The sequence below is a fragment of the Hylaeus anthracinus genome, unplaced genomic scaffold (assembly GCF_026225885.1).
Source record: "Hylaeus anthracinus isolate JK02 unplaced genomic scaffold, UHH_iyHylAnth1.0_haploid 0, whole genome shotgun sequence".
Classification (NCBI taxonomy): Eukaryota; Metazoa; Arthropoda; class Insecta; order Hymenoptera; family Colletidae; genus Hylaeus; species Hylaeus anthracinus.
This window is the reverse complement of record NW_026533254.1, coordinates 25117845-25135806: the sequence shown is the minus strand read 5'-3', so window position 1 is coordinate 25135806 and position 17962 is coordinate 25117845. Positions and strand designations below refer to the sequence as shown.

At 47.4% G+C, this 17962-nt stretch overlaps 1 protein-coding gene across 2 annotated transcripts in view; it reads right to left on the bottom strand.

Moving 5' to 3' along the window:
• LOC128893522 (apolipophorins) overlaps window positions 1-17962 on the bottom strand; it is a 42974-nt gene that overhangs the window by 4788 nt on the left and 20224 nt on the right. The window contains exons 2-20 of one of the 2 annotated variants that reach the window (XM_054154534.1): window positions 16994-17020; window positions 16732-16916; window positions 15970-16152; window positions 11343-15899; window positions 10477-10980; window positions 10216-10402; window positions 9880-10096; window positions 8512-8822; window positions 8237-8431; window positions 7154-7380; window positions 5743-6235; window positions 5218-5402; window positions 4928-5148; window positions 4043-4616; window positions 3093-3337; window positions 1803-2046; window positions 1200-1436; window positions 536-669; window positions 260-417 (exon numbers count right to left, since the gene is read on the bottom strand). In XM_054154534.1, the coding sequence (XP_054010509.1) occupies window positions 260-417; window positions 536-669; window positions 1200-1436; window positions 1803-2046; window positions 3093-3337; window positions 4043-4616; window positions 4928-5148; window positions 5218-5402; window positions 5743-6235; window positions 7154-7380; window positions 8237-8431; window positions 8512-8822; window positions 9880-10096; window positions 10216-10402; window positions 10477-10980; window positions 11343-15899; window positions 15970-16152; window positions 16732-16916; window positions 16994-17020 (9084 nt within the window). The remainder of the gene's footprint in view (window positions 1-259; window positions 418-535; window positions 670-1199; window positions 1437-1802; window positions 2047-3092; window positions 3338-4042; window positions 4617-4927; window positions 5149-5217; window positions 5403-5742; window positions 6236-7153; window positions 7381-8236; window positions 8432-8511; window positions 8823-9879; window positions 10097-10215; window positions 10403-10476; window positions 10981-11342; window positions 15900-15969; window positions 16153-16731; window positions 16917-16993; window positions 17021-17962) is intronic. The other variant, XM_054154541.1, reaches the window with a different exon arrangement.

Here is a 17962-nt window from a genome sequence, read left to right as displayed (position 1 = left end):
CAAAACCTAGTCAGACAGTATTTCCGTGTAGACAGTATGTACATTAACGGTATTCAATATTGCCATCTATCAAGAACTATACCACTTACTCAGACAGTATGTACATTAACGGTATTCAATATTGCCGCCCATCAAGAACTACAGCAAACTTACTCAGACAGTATGTACATTAACGGTATTTCAATATTGATATCGATTGAATAATTCGAACACGTTTATAAGACAAGTTCGTAGGACTCTTGGACAAAGTGTAACTTACTGCAAGAGGATGGAACGTGAGTGCTCTTGAGACCTGCTGCGTAACAGGAATAGTGGTAAGCCGCTGCGATTAAACAAGCTCCGTCCTGCGTGTTGGCTGCCACCGCGTGGTCGCAGCCGTCGCGATATTTGGCTGGGTTAACGTAATCGAAGCAGGACCTGCAATTTCGTCAGCCATTAAGTCGTATTAAGTCATTAGGTTATTTCGTCGCCTACATTTTCCTGTCAGGAAGACCAGCGGCCAATATAAAAATCATGTTGGAGAAAGTAGGCTTACCTCAGCGGGGAGTTCTGACCGGTGAAGTACTCCGTGCAGATTGGAGCACGCTGTTTGTGGTCGACGCTGGTCGCAGCCGGGCAATCGCCCTTCAGTTTGTACGCGTTTCCGAATTCTGTCGCGCTCTCGGTGATCTGGAAGACGTAACGACCGCGTGAAAGTGTCCAGCAAACGTACGTTGTTTCGAATATTTAGTTTAATAGCTTTTAATCCGTTCGCTGCCAAGTATGAGATGTCTCGTAGTTCAAATTGTTTACGATTGCCCAAGGGATAATTTTATAGACTCATATATAATTTTGATTATCAAAATAATAAGGTAGATCACAAGCCAACGCTCTAGTACCTAGAGTCTAGGTCATTGAAAGTGTGCTGTTGCGTGCGATAACTCAGGTTAAGATGCGCGTGGCGGGGTGCAGTGAAAAGATGGGTGGACTGTTTCTTCACAAACAAAAGCGGATCGAGTTACTGCGCTGCGTTAAAGAGCGTGTTGGCTACCTGGCGCGAAGGGAGAAGAACCGTGCGTTAAAAAATGGTATTATAAGCACAAATAACCCAGGTCTGTATTAAATTTACATCTGTATTAAATCTTGACGCTCAAGGCAAATCGCTTTAAATTTCCCTGGCAGTGAACGGGGGGGTTGACCTACGGAGACCTCTCGCGTACCTTTCCCGATGGCAAAGTGAAGTCGTCGTAGGGCTCATTGTTGCCGTCGCCTAGGATGCCACGCAGCTTGCCTAGGTAGAACCCAGAAACGTGGACGGCACAGATCATGGGTCCACTGTTGGAGCACGTGACGCGCACGCCGTAATCGGACTTGACGTTGGCGAAGGGCTGCACCAAGTAGGCGTGGAGGTTCTTCGTGCTGGCGGGGAAGTCCGCAGGCTTGTTGTTCACCAGGATCTGTAACCACCATTCCCGAGAATTACGTTCACAGTTACTCGTTTGCAAGTCTACAATGTCAACGGGTTCGCAACTGTGTGACGACTAGTTATTTCCCTTTTACTTTTTCTGGGTCAAAGAATAAAGTAGATTTTTAGTTTATAGACCTGTGGCTTCTTTCGAGAGCTCTGCACGCAAAAAGATATGCACTCTGCACTATATTTATGCGTGAAAAATATCGTGTTGCGTGTTTAAATGCAAGTAAATTTTTACTAAAGATTTCGAGTACGTGCAATGTAATGATCGAGACAAATAAAATCGCGATAAAGGCAGAAATAACTGGTCGTCACGTAGCATGGCCCCTTAACGAAAGAAAAGTCTTCTAACGTTTCCATTATTCTTGAGCGTGATGCTCTCCTTGGGCTCCGTGACCGTGACGCTGTTTAGAACTCCGTCGTTGAAGTTCGCCACCACAGAGAAGTTACCGTCCTGCATGTCCTGCGCCAGGATGTAGGTGCAGGTGCCGGGCATGGTCAGATGACGCCCGTCGAACGTGAAGAAGTGTCCACCGTCGACGACCACTGCTGATTTGCTGAATGGTGGCACGATGTCGCTCAGATAGTTGGTTGGCCTGGACAGAGAAGGTGGGAGGAATTAAAACAGGAATTAACCCATTCGATGGAAATTTAAAATTTACAGCGTTTACGTCAACATATTTACACTAACATACACTTGCGAACATCAAACCTACTTTAAACAGATTTTGTTGATAGACGCGGAGGTTACGATTATTTATGGGACTGACTGTATACCGGAATACATACAGGGTGTACCAGGGCTAGTGTAAGAGCTGGTGGGTACCTGAGACGATTCTGAGCCATAGTTTCCTTTGGAAAAATGCCAGGCGGTGCTTCGTTTTCGAATTATTAACGAAAAACCGCCGACCAATCACAGCGCCCGAGTAGTGCGCGTCTAGGTGGCTACGCCCGCCCACCTGGCGCGGACAACCAATCCTGACTCGAGCCAATGCTCTCGCGGCTGAGTGCGCGCTACTCGGGCGCTGCGATTGGTCGGTGGTTTTTCGTTAGTAATTCAAAAACGAAGCACCGTCTGACATTTTTGCAAAGGAAACTATGGTTCAGAATCGTCTCAGCTACCCCGGAATCGTCTCAGCTATTTTCGGTTCTTACATTAATTCTGAGACACCCTGTATACTTTATAACGTGCACACCCTCATGCCGAGGAAATAGTCTCGGAAGTAAAAATTCTGAAAAATAATCTCGAGGCTTGGTCGTCCAGACTGACGTGCTTCTGTAAAGGGTGAGCCCACGCCAGAAATTTCAATGAATCGATTTTTTCTTTCTTAATATCTTGCCTTAACGCTTCAAGAATAAGTAAAACGATATTTTGTAGCACGAGGAAATCTCAAAGAGGTCGTCTTTGAATGTTTTTCCAAGACCACTATTTTAGAAGAAAAGGATATCAAAAAATTTTGTTCTAACGCATTTAATATTCACATAATAAAATACCCTCCTTGAATTTTTCACCGCTTTCAACAAATTTTTGAAAGAAATTGTCGAACTTATTCTTGGGGGACCTAGAGCGCCCTTACCCCCTTTAAAACAATGAAATTTGCAATCATCGGTTTGTTGGAGATCTTTCGTCCTAATTATTCACCTGTAAGCGTGGTACACGTCCAGAGGCATCGGTAGCTCCCTGTTGCGCAACAGGTTCCAGACCGAGAATCTGAAGGAGGAAATGCCTGGGAGCTTGGTCAGAAGGCTGTAGTCGATCTCCTGCGGGATTTGGATCACGTCCAATAGGTTGTGCAACGTCACTTGGCTTTGCACCATACCGACGACGGATCGAACAGCGGCCAAAGCTTGCGTGTAAATCTTCTTCAATTCGGCTATTTCGTCGACCTGCGAGGAGAAGTAACGATGACTCCACGTAATTTCTTTATAAAAGTCAACAGGATCAGAAGTCGTCGCACAGTGGTCCGGATGGCCAAAAAAACTGGCCAAAATGCAATTTTTGAAGTTTCGAACACACTTTTTTCAATATTGTGCGTACAAGGCTTGCTAGGAAAGGAAGCCTGTTTACGCGGGATTAAAACAAACCTTATTATCCTTAATTTTAATTTAACAGTAATTTATTATTGTTATTTCTGCCAATGTATTCTAACTATGTTGCCCTATAAACCTAGAAATCCTATTACATAAGAATTCATAATAATTTAATATTTTTAATATACATGTCGGCCATATTGGATCCGCCATTTTGAATTTTGAAATTCTGATACCGGATTCGTAATTTTCGACCAAAATAACCATAAAATACCGAGTTTCATGAAAATCTAACAACTTTTTAATATACATGTCGGCCATATTGGATCCGCCATTTTAAATTTTGAAATTCTGATACCGGATTCGTAATTTTCGACCAAAATAACCATAAAATACCGAGTTTCATGAAAATCCAATAACTTTTTAATATACATGTCGGTCATATTGAATCCGCCATTTTGAATTTTGAAATTCTGATACCAGATTCACGAAGATCCGAAAACTCCTTTTAATTTTGGCCATCCGAACCACTGTGCGTCGCTACGTTTCTCAACCACATACCTTCTCGCGTTTGGCGTGCATCACTATAAAGTTGCAGACGGTCTCTACGAAGTCGACAAGCTCTTTGGTGGACATGAAGTTCTTCGTCGCTATGCAGAGCTCCTTTATGGGAACCAGCATGGATTCAGGCATCTCAAAGTGCTTCAGTTCCTCGAACCTCTGCTTCGCCATCTCGTAAATGGGCAGCGCCTTCAGCTGGTTCATCAGAAGGTTGTAGAACTCCTCGATACTGCGACTGACTCGCTCCAACGTCTTCGACAAGACCTCCCCGAAATCCCGAAGCACTTCCGAGGCTACGTTCAGCACGTCCTGGAACTCCTTCTGGTGCTCGTTTATCATGTTCAGGATCGCGTTGAGGTAAGTGGTCGCCAGTTTGGCTGCCGCGTCGATGATCTCCATGAAGTGGTGGAACATCTTGTCCCAGGACTCCTTCAGCTGCGCATAGACGGGTTTCATGGCCTCTTTCAGGTTGGACAGGATCTCGAGGAGTTGCTTCTGCAGTTTCGTCAGGCCCTCCGTGACATCCTTCATCGCTTGCGTTACGGCTGCCACCACCACGCCGAAGTACTTGTTCCTTGGAGAAGGAGGAATTTCATGAGATAACGAGATCCGCTCAACCAAAGGAAGTATTTTCATTTTTAACTTTGAAAAAAAAAAAGAAACGTAAACCGCTTACTTGATACTTATAGATACTTTTACTATGGAACTAAATAACATAACTTCGATGGTACGATGTTAATGACAGATCTTGTTAGAATTTCGATAAAATTATAAAAATAAGTATCACGACGAACGTTAATTTTGAATTGTCTTGAAAGAAAATTTGACTCCGATGGAAATGTTGAGAAATATTCACGTGGTTATCGACGCTTCGAGTAGACTTACAAGGTAGCTTGGATTTCCTGGACGGTCTCGTCAGCACTGATCTCCTTCTCCAGTTTATTCAGCTCCCCTTTGTAGTATTCCATAAGTGGCTTCAAGTTCGGTTGCGCTTTCTTCAGATGCTCCACGAGGTCTCCGAACTCCACCTGCAGCTGCTCCACCACGTACCCCTGGATGTCCTTCAGTTTCTTTAGACGCTCCATGTTTTCATTTCTGATGGCCCCCTGGAATGTCCAAAGTCAGCGCGACACCGTCTCCACGATACCTTGTTATCGATGAAAAATGTTACTTACGACAGCTTCGGCAACGTTCTCCTTATTGTAACCGAAGTCAGGCTTGAGGAATTGCTTCTCGTCGAGATGGACCAACACGTGGAACAAGTCCTTCTTCACGTTGTCTTTGGAGACGTCCGCGTGGACCTCGACCAACTGGCCAATGACCATTCGACCGTTCACGGTCAGCTGGTCGTTACGTTTGTCTGAAATTACGTAATTGAAATCAGTTTTCGTTGACGGCGTTAAGAAGCCTTTGTCTTTGTTTATTTTAAGGTAAATGGGAAGTGTAGCATATTACACCACTACATGTGTTTACTATTTCCAATTTCTCTTTTTTTTTTAATGTCTTTTATTTTCCCATTGCTTATCCTTTGCCATATAGGCTTCTCGGTACTTATATTCGTCAGCCGTCCCTAATCCAACCATGAAAAATCGGGGCGGACGGCCGGGATTTGAACCCAGGCTCTCAGCGTGGTAGTCGGCTACGCTACTCGCTGCTCCACCGTCCACCCTCAGGCTAGGAAGTCCGGCGACGATACGTACCTTTCTTGTATTTGTTGAACTTGAAACGATTCAGGTCCTTGGCTTCGAAGGTGATCACGTCGGGACTTTCGCCTAGCAGGGACAGCTCTCTGTCCACCTTCTGCAAGTCTTTCGAGAACGTCATCTTCCACTGGTCCTTGATCAACTCTTTGTCAGGCAACGTGGCCAGCAGATTGACCTGAGAGGGAGTCGCGGAGAAAAGTACGCCCAGGCTTTTCGGTTTCTGGTGCACGTCGTTGTACGTCAAGAAGCTACCGAATCCTACTTCTTTGCTGGTGACGGTCGCGTGGGATTTCAGGTCGACTTTAAGGTGCTGGCCACGGCTGTTCACCTCGATCGCGCTAGTGATGTTGCTGCCATCCGGGAGTTGCGATCGTTTAACGTTGGCGGAGATCGAGATCTTCTGCAATTTCTTGGCGAAGACGTCTATGTCCAGATTAGCGTCTAGCAAACTCTCGCCGCCGTAGTGAAGCCATCCTTTCACCGACATGTCCTTCAAAAGGGAAGATTTACGGTAATGTCTCGTTAAATGTACAAATTTGTTGAGAACAAGAAACCAGCACAGAAACCAGCTTAGACAGATTTAGTTTAGACAGATTTAGTTTAGGCAGATTTCTTTAATAGAGATAGAAGGTTCGTATCCAGAGTGTTTCGAAAGTGTTGGAAGTCCTTGGAAGGGGTGGTTCGGGGGAAAATGTTGTCCGAGGCTTCGTTAGAGAGATATTAACAGAAAACCCCTGACCAATCAGAACGCGAGTGCGCCAGTGGAGCGGCCGCAGTAGTGTAGGCTACGCGCTAGACGGCCGCAGTAGTATAGGCTACGCGCCAGACGGCCGCAGTAGTATACTTTACGCGCCAGACGGATGGAGTAGTATAGGCCACGCTCCGGCGTACTCGCGCTCCGATTGGTCGGAGCTTTCTGTTGATATCTCCTTAACGAAGCCTCGGACAACATTTTCGCTAAGGAAAAAGTTGTTTCAAATCGCCCCCCGAACCAGCCCTTTCAAGGACTTCCAACATTTCCGGGACACTCTGTGTAATATTTTCTATGTTGCTTAGTTTGAAACTCTTGCTTCCAGTAGTTACGTAAAAGTATTCGAATCTCAAAAATCTTTCCACGATTTTACTAAAACCAAAAGAAAATTAAACGATCAATAAATTAACGTAGCTAGTAATTAAATATGAAAGAGCTTTTCAAAGGCTACAAAATGATATGTAACATGTAAAGTAATTTTAATGACTTCAAAAAATTGAACAAACTGGAACAACATAAAAACGTACGAACTTTTGGTTCGCCGTGATACGATTAGTCTATTTCGAGAATGTGAAGAAAAAGATCAGAAATACAGTGATGTATCGAAATTATCGGCTGGTAGTGTAATCGTAGAGAACCGGTGGGCTAGATCTGTACCTTGGGTTGCGTCGGATAGGTGAACTTGGTCTCCCCGTTCAAGGAGAAACTGTTCTTGTCGACCGTTATATCTCCGCTAGCAGACAAACTGGTCTTATCGGATGGTTTGTTCTTTCTATCCAGGAAAACGGATAGGTCCAGTCTGCATGCTCCTGTGTGCTTGGTTTTCGGTAGATCGTACGTCAGAACGACTGCCAATTCGCGCGAAGGCAAAGTCAGAATGGAAGCTGTAATCGAGAACGAAAAACCGTGCAGTAGGATGGTCAGAAACAAATTTCTTTCTTCTCTCAAACAGAATTAAAGGTTTCGTTTAGGTTTAAGAGTATGTTTGTTAATGTGAAAAAAAAAATTAATTTTTCTCTTAAGCAGAATTGAAAGTTTCGTTTAGGTATAAGAACACGCCTATTAAAATAACATTAATATTAACATTAAGAGCTCAAATATCTTACTTTCCATAAGAATAACATAGGAAACTTTTCTTTTCCTTCTTTTGATTTTCCTAACTAGCTAACGATACGTCGTACGGAAAATCTACGTACGTATTTTTTTAGGGAATCAAATGCTCTTCAAAAAAGGTCTATTGTCAAAATTCCATATGGCTAACTGTATCAAAGTTACAGTTGGTCAAAAATTGAATTACCTTCAATGCGACCTATTTTTTAATATCACAGTTGAACATACAACTATCAGTCTTATCAAAAAGATGTACATGAATTCTTTTGCAAAGCATGAGATTCGCTACTAATAAATACTGAATCTACTTTTGCAGTATTGACAAAATTGTGCACCTTAAAAAATGTTCCGTATAAATTACCACTAAAATTGGCATTTAATTCCCTACAAAAATATATCTGTAGATTTTCTGAAGAAAAAGCGAAAAAAAATGTTTCCTATGAAATTTTGTATGAAAAATGGAAAAGTGCGATGTTAATGTTAATATTGAGAGCTTCAATTTTGACAGCCATATTCTTATACCTAAATGGAACTTTGAATTCTGATAATTCTTTTCTTTGAAACACAAATGCGCAGTGATTGGAACGATTAGTTTCATAAATTTCATCAAGTTGGCTCTCCGTATTATACCTGATTCTTTTGGATGGATGTACGCCACGTAAGTGTATTCGGACTTGTCCTTCGTCGTGTGGAGGTAGAGGTTCGTGGTGTGGTCGAACGCGGGTGCCTTCACCTCGGTGATAGTTTTCAGTCCGAATTCAGCGGGCACGTTGAACTTCTTCAGGTCGACCTGCACGGTGATTTGGTGCTTGAGCGCGGACGGGTCTGAAAGCAAACGATTCAAATCAAATCTCAAGTGTCCGAACGGGATCTCGAAATCGCGGTCTGATCGAATCGCCACTCACTCGCGGTGTCGAGGATCGATTGGAGCTTGAAGTGAGCACAGTCCTTGTTCTGCTCGCAGTAGCTCTCGAACACGTGGATCTCCTTGTTCGAGAGCTTCAGCTCGCCCACGATGGCGGAGGGCCCGAAGTTAGCGTTCAGGACTATGGCCGTGCCGACCTCTCCGTCCTTTTTGTTGGTCAACTGTTGACGGGTGTACTTGAACGAAGAGCTCCTGGTGTTGTCGCCAACCTTCAAGCTTCCGTTCCCTTCTACCACTACTTTTCCCTCCTCGTCGCGCTTTTTGTAGCTCGTGCTGGATATATATTGCAGTCTTAGTTCACGAACGTTCAGAACATCGTTAGACAGTCAAGAACCAGGATAGTCAAGCGAATGATTGGTGGAAAGTGCGATCGTTAGAGTCTGGTGTCATGGTTTGGTTAGTTTCTTAAATAGCGAGTGAGAAAGTAACGAGTTAAATAAGATCACAGGGCTTCTTAGGTAAGTTGGGGAAGGCTGGATGTTGCGAGAGATTCCCACAGGGAAGCACTGTACGCAGCACTGTCTTCCTTGTGCCCCTCGCTTGCACGCAAGGTAAACCAGCGCGTAGATCCTGCAACGAGAACGCAAGACTTTCGGGTCACTGATTTCATTGACGCTGTGTATACTGGTAGATTTTGTCATCCTGCTTATGAAAATATAGCGTTCTAGGGTCAGACATTCGATACATTGTTAGGTACTTATGATCAAAGTTTCTTCCTTTTAAATTCCAACATTCCAATATATTGCAGTTTTCTTCTTCCTAAATGTTACTATTTTCATGTGTTATAAGTTTCTTCTTTTTAAATTGCAATGTTTCAATAATGGCAATATTTGGAATATTCAAAGACGCTACAATGCCCTCTCATCAAATTACAATATGTTAGTTGCTGCTTCAAGTACAAAATCTAATTATTTTAAATAAGATTACTCGAAAAAAGACGAGATCCATCCGCGCGGAAATGAAACCTGGCACCCTACAACTTTGATACGTTAAGTTACAATCTTGCTTCCAACCAACATTCACAAAACCCTTCTTTATTCTAACATCGAAACTTGGATCATAAGCAGCTAAAAACGTGTATCAAGTGTCTGGCCCTATAATACTATACTTTGATAAACAGGATCTCGACGAAATCAATGTCTCGAAGGTCTTGCGTTCTCCTTGTTAGCGGATAAGCAGTTTCGATCCCTGCGTCGTGACGCAGATGCCCGGAATCCCACGTAACTCCTGGCCTTTCCCAATAGCGCAGCTATTAAACTAAATAGAACAGCGCGTAGGTTTTAGCAAATAGTCGACTCGAGGATCTTATTAAACTCGTCGAGCTATAACAAAGATTACGACGTTGTACCTTCCTGTTACGATGTTCTGGCCGTCGCTGGTGATCGTGATGACGATCCTTTTTCCTGTCTTGGCTGTCGGCTTGTTGGCGATCTCAGCGTGTAGTTTACGACGGGCGATCTTGTCGCTGTCGAAGTTCGCGTTGATCATGAAGTCGTCGACGCTGTTCAGGTCGACGTGCGCGTCGGCAACGGCGAATCCTTGAGGTGTGATCACTTTCCATTCGCCTGTAACAGGAAGCAGATGAATTGCCGTCCTTGTTAAATATTAACAATATCGCGGATATTGGAACATTGCAAATATCAGAATATCGGAATTCAAAACGAAGGACGTTCCAGCTTTGTACCTTTGTATTCCGTAGGTCCCAGCTTCTGCACCGTGGACATCAATCCTGTTTCTCCCGATGGTGTCTTGGCTGTCGTTTGGAACAGATGGTTCTCGTCTTTTTGCACAAGTTCGCTCTTCAGGTAGTATTTCCCATCGTTGGCCGTGAGCGTTGCGACGGCTTCCCGTGCATTCTCGTTCTTCAAGATCTGGAAAAGGAAATAGAATAAGATGGAATAAAGTAGAAGAATAGGATCGAGGGAGTAAGGATGGAATAAGATACCTTGTGGAGAAGGACCAATTCGGCGTTGCGCAGTTTGTCGAAGTTCAAGTTACACTTGGCTTCCAGGTTGACAGTGATCATCTCCGGGACATCGTCAGCGCTCGTCTTGAGCTTGAGCTCCTTGTCGCCGTAGTTGACGTTCAGATCGGCGGAACCAGTCCTCTTCTCCTCCGAGAGGGAGTACTTGTAGCTACCTCCCGTCTTCAACTGTGGAAACTGCAGAACGTTTACATTGAATTTCCATTTTCCTTCGCTCTTCTCGTCTAGCTCGTTCATTTCCTTCAGCTTCAGCTCCGACTCCATCTTCACCGTCTTGTCGCCGTTGTACGTCAGCGTCACAGAGCTCTCGCTCTCCATTTCATTCCTGTGGGTGTTGGGTCCTAGCATGCTGCCAGACACCTCCAGCTTCAAGTTCTCCAATTTGTCGCTCGGCAATTTCACGTCCAAAATACCCTCCACCTTGCATGGCTTCTCGTCGTTTCCTTGTTTCATCTTTCCCTTGCTCTGAAATCAGAAGAAGATGAGCTCTCGATGGACTGATGCAACTGGCGGGCCAAGTAGCGACTTTAATTTCGTTGAAAGTATATCGCAATTCGAAGAGAAGAATATTGCAGTGTCTTGGAATATATTGAAATATATTGGAATATTCCGAATATGGGAATATTGCGATACAGTGGGTTATTGCAATTTAAAAAGTAGAATACTGTAACGTCTTGGGATATATTGAAATATTGCAAATATTTCAATATTGCAATTTACAAAGTAGAATATTGTAATGTCTTGGAGTATACTGGAATATTGCAAATATTAGAAAGTAGAGTGTCTTGGAACATTGCTACCCAAGAAGAAGAGAACCGATCGCTCACCTTCAAGGACAGATTGTCGCCCAAGGACGACTTGACGTCGTACGTCGTCTCGTCCTCGTCGCAGCTGGATCCAAGTTGAAACTGGAACTTCTTCGGGACCTTTGCTCCGCTCACCTCGACGTTCACGTTGTTCACCTTCTTTTCGTCGTCCTTCAGTTTCTTTCCCTTCCACGCTACCTGCACGTCCTTTCCGTCGACGCCGACGTACTTGAGCTTAGCGTCGGTCTGGAAGGTGTACGCTTGGAGGTCGACGTCCTTGGCGACGATGTTGTACGTCAGTTTCCTCGCTTCACCGCCTTTCTTCGCGTAGTCGGCCAATTCCGCGTCTACTTGAACGTCGTACTTGTTCTCCTTCTTCACGGAGTTGCGATTCCCTTTCAATACAAAATGCCGTCCGTTGGGCAACGTCATATCGCCTTCCACCTGCAGCTCACCGTTGGTCAAGGTACCCTTTAGACTGCCCTTGCCGTTGAGCTCCAGTTTATTGTCGAGAACCTCCAAGACGTTCTTGGTGTCGATGGAGTTCTTGTTGATGTCGGAGACGGTGGACAGCTTGACGCGTTTGCTGGGGTCCTTCTCCGCGTCGTAGAGCAGCTCGAAGTTGCCCACGTGTTGAGTACCGGACACCGTCAGGTCTCCGTTGCCCTTGATCTTGCGGTTGATCTTCGGAACGTCGACGTTCAAGTTCATATTTCCTTTACCGTTTTGGTAGGTGTACTGGCCCGTGGCCGTCAGGTAGCTCTTCAGGTTGAGGTTCAGGTTGCCCGTTGGATGCGGGGAGCGTCGAGTGTTGAGCAGAAACTCGACGTACTTGACACCGTCGACCTTGACGAACGCGCGAGAGTTGATCGCCTGTTGGTTGCACTCCAATCCGGAGTCCACCTTGACCTTCTTCCCGTTCAGGTTCGCGTCGCCGTCCAGTTGGACGTTGACGTTGTTCTTGGTCACGTCGTAGGTCACCGTCGCGTCAGCGGTGTACTTGCCACCCGGGGTCAACACTAACGCGTTGGCGAACTTGCTCTTGTGGTCGTCGAGGACGACGCGGGAGGCGTGCACTCTGATCTCGTTCTCCATCAACGCGGCCTTGCCGTTCACGTCGTAGTCGCCCTTCTTGTTCTCGTTCACCTTGGCGGACAGCTCCGTGCCCAGCTTGAATTTATCGTACTCCACCAGGATGTTGGTGCCGAACGTGTTCTTCGACTTGGAGTTGACGGCGAGGTTCAGGTCGACTTTCGCGTTCAATTTCACGACGGGATAGCTCAAGTCGTTGGCCAGGTCTAGATCGAAGTTCTTCGGGTCGAAATTGAAGCGAGCGCTCTGCGTCAAGGCTAGACGGTTGCGCTTGGAGTTCGGATCGGGTCCGTGGACGAAGGTGACCGTGTTCTTCATCTGGCCAGGCTCCCTCTTCACCTCCCACTTGAATTTGAACGCGATGTTCGGGTCTGTGGACGGCAACGCGGAAATCACGAGCATACAGCCCTTCTCGTCCCTCTCTCCGTTCACTTTCAGAGCTAGATTCTTGTCGCCGTAGCCGAGGTCCGTGTCAACGTTGAGGACGGTGGGCGTCCACGTGGTGGAACCGTCGATCACCAGGAGCTTCTGACCGTTGGCCATCAGGGTAACCTTGTCGAACACGAACTTCTGACCACCCTCGTAATCGGTCACGTCCACAGTGCCCTGCACGTTGTACTGTTGACCCGGCGCGAGTCCCACCTTCGAGCTGGCTAGCTTCTCGATATGGTCGGGCATCTTGTACTCCAACACGGGCTTGTACTTGCTGCCGCTGGCTATCACGCCAATTTTCCCGTAGTATTGATTCTGATCGTGATTGGCGGTGAGGGTGAGGCTCCGTTCCTGAGGATTGTTAGCGAGGACAGCCTCGACGGAGGCCTTCTTCACGGGCGAGTCGAACGAGATCTTGGCGTACTTGGGAGACTCGAGGCCGACCTCCGCGACCAGGGACACGTGCCTGTTGGTCTTGCTCTTGGGCGTGTCAAGCAGGATCTCGAACGTGCGTTTCTTGGGGTTGTTGGCGTCTAGGTAGACCTTGAAGTGGTAGTTGCTGACGTCGTTGTTCTCAACGGTGACTGCGAATTCGGCTGGCCCGCTCAAAGGGAACATGGGCTTCTTGTGAATGGTGGCGATGTCTTCGTAGGGGTAGGAGATCTTGCCGCAGACGGTTATCCCGATGAGGGGGGACAGCTGATCGAAGCAGTCCTTGTACTCTTTGCCCTTGTCGAACTTTGCCGCTACGTACGTGTTCGGTTTCGGCCCGCTGACCAGAACCTCGCTCTTCATATTGATCAGCTCCTGCTTCTTTTTAGGGACGCCAACCTTGATGTCGACGCCTTTGCCGTCCAGCATGGTGAGGATCACGTCCGTGCTGGTAGCCGTGTGAAGAGTGTTGACGATTTTCATGCCGGACTCGGCTCCCAAGCCTTGGACGACCATGGACCCGACGACGCTGATAGACGCGCTGGGCTCGAGGGCCACCTTAGCTGCTCCGTTCCCTGCGTCCGACAGGAAGGCGGGGATGTCGATCTTTCCGTTAATCTTCATGCGAGCCGCGCTGGTCCCCGTCAAACCGAGAGTCAACGCGAAGCCCATACCGGTAGGGTACACCAGTTCAGCCTCGAGGAACTGAACGTAGTTCTCCAGGTCGTAGTTCATGTACTTGGCCATGTCGACGCCTTTGTCGAGGCAATCGAAGAACTTGTCGACGATCATCTTCGTCTTCAGCTTGGAGCTGTCGCCTTGGTACTGCAGGTAACCGAGCTCGACGCCGAACAGCTCCAGGGACAGGTCCAGGTCGAGATTCTGGTCGACCTCGTTGCCCCTCAGGTGCACGTTCTTCGCGAATCTGTCCAACTCTCCCTGCTTCACGTCCCGTTTGCCGCGTCCCAGTCTGCTGTACCGATCCTTGATTTGCTTCTCGATGTCGGCCGCAGCCGTCGATGCGGATTCCTTCATATCGTCCACGTCCTTTTCGCGGAGCTTGCCTTTGGGTCCTAGGTAATGCTCGATCACTCTGTCCAAGTTCTCCACGCGGGCGTTCAGGTTCAGGAAGTTGAAGCTGCGACCAAAGATCTCCGTGGTCAGGTTCAGGTTGGCGGAGCGTGGCACGAAACTGTTCTGGCTGTAGATGACGTTGCTCTCAAGGGTGGAGCCGAGCCCTAACGCTTCCGCGTTGTAAGACACCTCGGTGTTGAAGGAGAACTTGCGGAAGTCCTCGGGGAACATGGTGCGAGGCTTGATCAGCCCGAGCTGGACCTTGGCGCTCTGCTTGTTCGGGTCGGTGGACGCTCGCAGATTCCTCAGGTGACTCTGGATGAAGGATCCGACTTGGTTCACGGTCTCCTTGCTCAGTACCTCTTTAAGGGTAGCGGCGACGTGCTCGCAGGGGCAGGCGACCATCGAGAGATAGCTCTTGATTCTGATTTCGCTGTCTTCTTCCAGGTCGCCGAGGACCTTGAACAAGATGTTCTTCCACTTCATGGAGCACCTGGCGGGCAAGGCTTCGATGGCAGCTACTCGTACGCGGTTGCGGACGTTCTTATCGGCGGCGATGTTCGCTATTTTCTGCAGGGTTGCGTCGTCGAGGAAACGCGTGTTGCCCAACGCCTTCAGAGCTGAGACCACCAGATTCTCCTGCTCCCTGGTCTTGGCCTTGCCGTTGCCCACCTTCTCGCGGATCTTGTGCAACGCCTCCTTCACTTGAGGCACGTTTTCGCATGGATGATCCTGGCAGTGCTTACCGATCACGTGTCCGACTCCAAGGTAACCGATTCTCGGCAGATTAGGCTGGTTCAACAGGGACGTGATCGCGACCATGGACGGGAGATGCACGTGGCCTATCAGAGCGAGGCCTCCGTAGAACATCAGCTCCTGAATACCGCTCACTTCTTTGTTCTTGATCAGTTCCACGACTACCTCCGCTGCCTCGCCAGTTCCCGCGCGGCACAGAGCGTCCAGCAGGAGCTTCTGCTCCTCCTTACTACCTCCTGCGCGAGCTTTCTTGTAGACGGAGAGGATGTCGTCCTTGGAACTCTGTCTGACGATCTTAGTCAACTCGGAGAATTTTCCAGCCGCTTCTTGTTTCATCCCACCGACCACTTCAGCCTTGGCCGCCTTCAACGCGTTGCTGAGGGCGTCCGCGGATGACTTGAGGACCGGATGAGGCGCCTCGAAGACCAACGACTTGGGCACGGACACAGCTGCCGCGGGACTGTCCGGTTTCTCGCTCTTCAGAGTAAGTCTCGTTCGCACGTCCGTCCTCGCTCCAGAGTCGCCATTTTTGAACGGTTTCAATTTGTAGATATCTGCGGACCACGTTTTCTTCAGGACGCCGCGTTCAAAGTGCTGCTCGAGTTCTTGCGTAGACGACATCAGCGGCGAGGATTTGACGCCCGCCGCCATGTCGGCGCTCGCGGATATCAGGCCCTGATTCACGTTCTCGCGGTACGCGCAGTCGTCCAGGTTCTTGGTTTTGTGGACGATCAGCGTGTCGGCGTCTTTGCGGAAATAGAATTTGGTCGGACAGGCGCCCATCACATCGGTCTGGAAAAACGATCGTGTAAGTGGAAACAGTGGTTAGATGAGGTAATTGTTCGGCGAACAACAAACGTACTTCGTGGTGAGTCGCCGAGCCGCTCTCTTTCATGACAGCCGATTGGAACATGGAGACGACCGCTCTCTTGATGTTGAGCGAGGCTTGCGAGTCCCCAGGTTCGGTGCACAGCTCCGTGTCGATGTGCCCGTCATGGTAGTTGAACTGGACCGCGTACTGCTCGACGTCTGGCGTGGACGGAGGCTAAAATTTGAGAATTGTGGATTGTACACGCTGCGAAAGCGACATAAAATCGGGTTGGTAAGGTAGAGCAGTTCCTTGGCAAGATGGACCACTCTGTCGATGGGGTAGAACGCTGTCGGTAAGGTAGACAACTCGCTGCATAAGGCAGGGCGCTCTATCGATAGGGTAGAACACTGACACGCTATTCTTTCGATAAAGCAGAGCTCTGTATCGATAAAGTACAGACGATTTTTAAGAAACAGTGCCTTGTGATAGGGTGAGGTTCGGGTTAGGTCTAGATCATTTTGACAAAATTAGTATTAATCAAGATCTATTTTATCTATTAGAATTCCTTCTTGACTGAAATTTATATTATACGGGAGGTAGACAACTCACTGCATAAGGCAGGGCGCTCTATCGATAGGGTAGAACACTGACACGCTACTCTTTCGATAAAGCAGAGCTCTGTATCGATAAAGTACAGACGATTTTTTTAAGAAAACTTCTGTGCCAGAATGTGAATGCTTATCTACGGTTTGCTTTGGCTCCAAGCCCTCCGTCTGACAAATTTCGAAGATACTTTGAGAAAAGGAAATTTACCGCTTTGTTGAGCTTGACGTCCTTCAGCCGCAGTTGGTGAAGACAGTCTGGCTTGACGGACATCTCAACGGTGGCCGTCAGTTCGACGGGCTCGCTGTTTTGACCATCGGAGACCGACGTCGTTAACGTACCTTCCAGGTCGTATACGTACGTTGTGCCTTCCTTATACGCCTTGCTTCCCTGCACTGGGGATGTTGAGGACGCGACATTGTTAGATGACAGAACGCAACTTACCACAGTCAACTCGAGATCGAATACTTACTTCCGCGACAGCCGGTTGTACATTTTCCTGCAACAATAAAAAAAGATCTGGTATCAGTAGAGCGAACAAGAGCCAATGGGACTATAAACAATAACTATTTGTTCTATTCTTAACCGAGAATTGTTTGCATAGATCAGAGGAGAGAGCTCAGAGAGGACGAAGGAGTCGTGACATCGACTGCTGGCCAGATCTTGATGCCCCTTTTAATTGCCTCTGTTTATTTCGTTACCGGGGGACCGGTCGTCAATTTTGGTAACCGTTTACGGTCAATAGAGCCGGCCAGTCGCGTTGAATGAGCCTTAAATCGGCCATTTGAGTGACTAAGGGGGGCCGGTATAGCTACTCCATCGAGATTTGTTTCGACGTTCGCATAAACACGGGCCCGCTGCCGCATGATAATGTGTAACAGCATAATAACCGAGATAATCATGCCAATAACGCGTAACAACATAATAACGACGATAATCGCGCGCCAGTCGCCGGTTGGTAGACAATAAAGGCACGGTTATCGCTTGCAGTACCTAAAATTAATCACGATCCGTATTAATCGTTCGCTCGGATGCGAGAGTCCCTCGAGTGCTTCTTTAAACTCCTCCCTACATTACCCCCCCCCCCCCCCCCAACCCTCTCTGTCCTACGGGCAACGAAAGTTTTCGTGCCGGCGAAGGATCTCGAAACGTGACGCGAAAACCACGACTACCCTCGAAACCCGTGAAATTGGAAGCGTGAAAACGAGTCGCGCGTGTCGGATGACCCCACTCGCCAAAGTCGGAGTCCATTTCGCGATTTTTCGTAGACGATGAATTACTTCGACAGAAATTAAATTTGTTTATTAGTTGGCCGTTGGGGGTAATTAATTTTCGTAGCTGTTAGAATGGTTAGAAATGAAATCGTTGTACATCTAATGTTTGGCTTAACTATTAAAATCGCTTTAGCTTCATTTTAGTTTATCTATTAAAATCGTTTTTT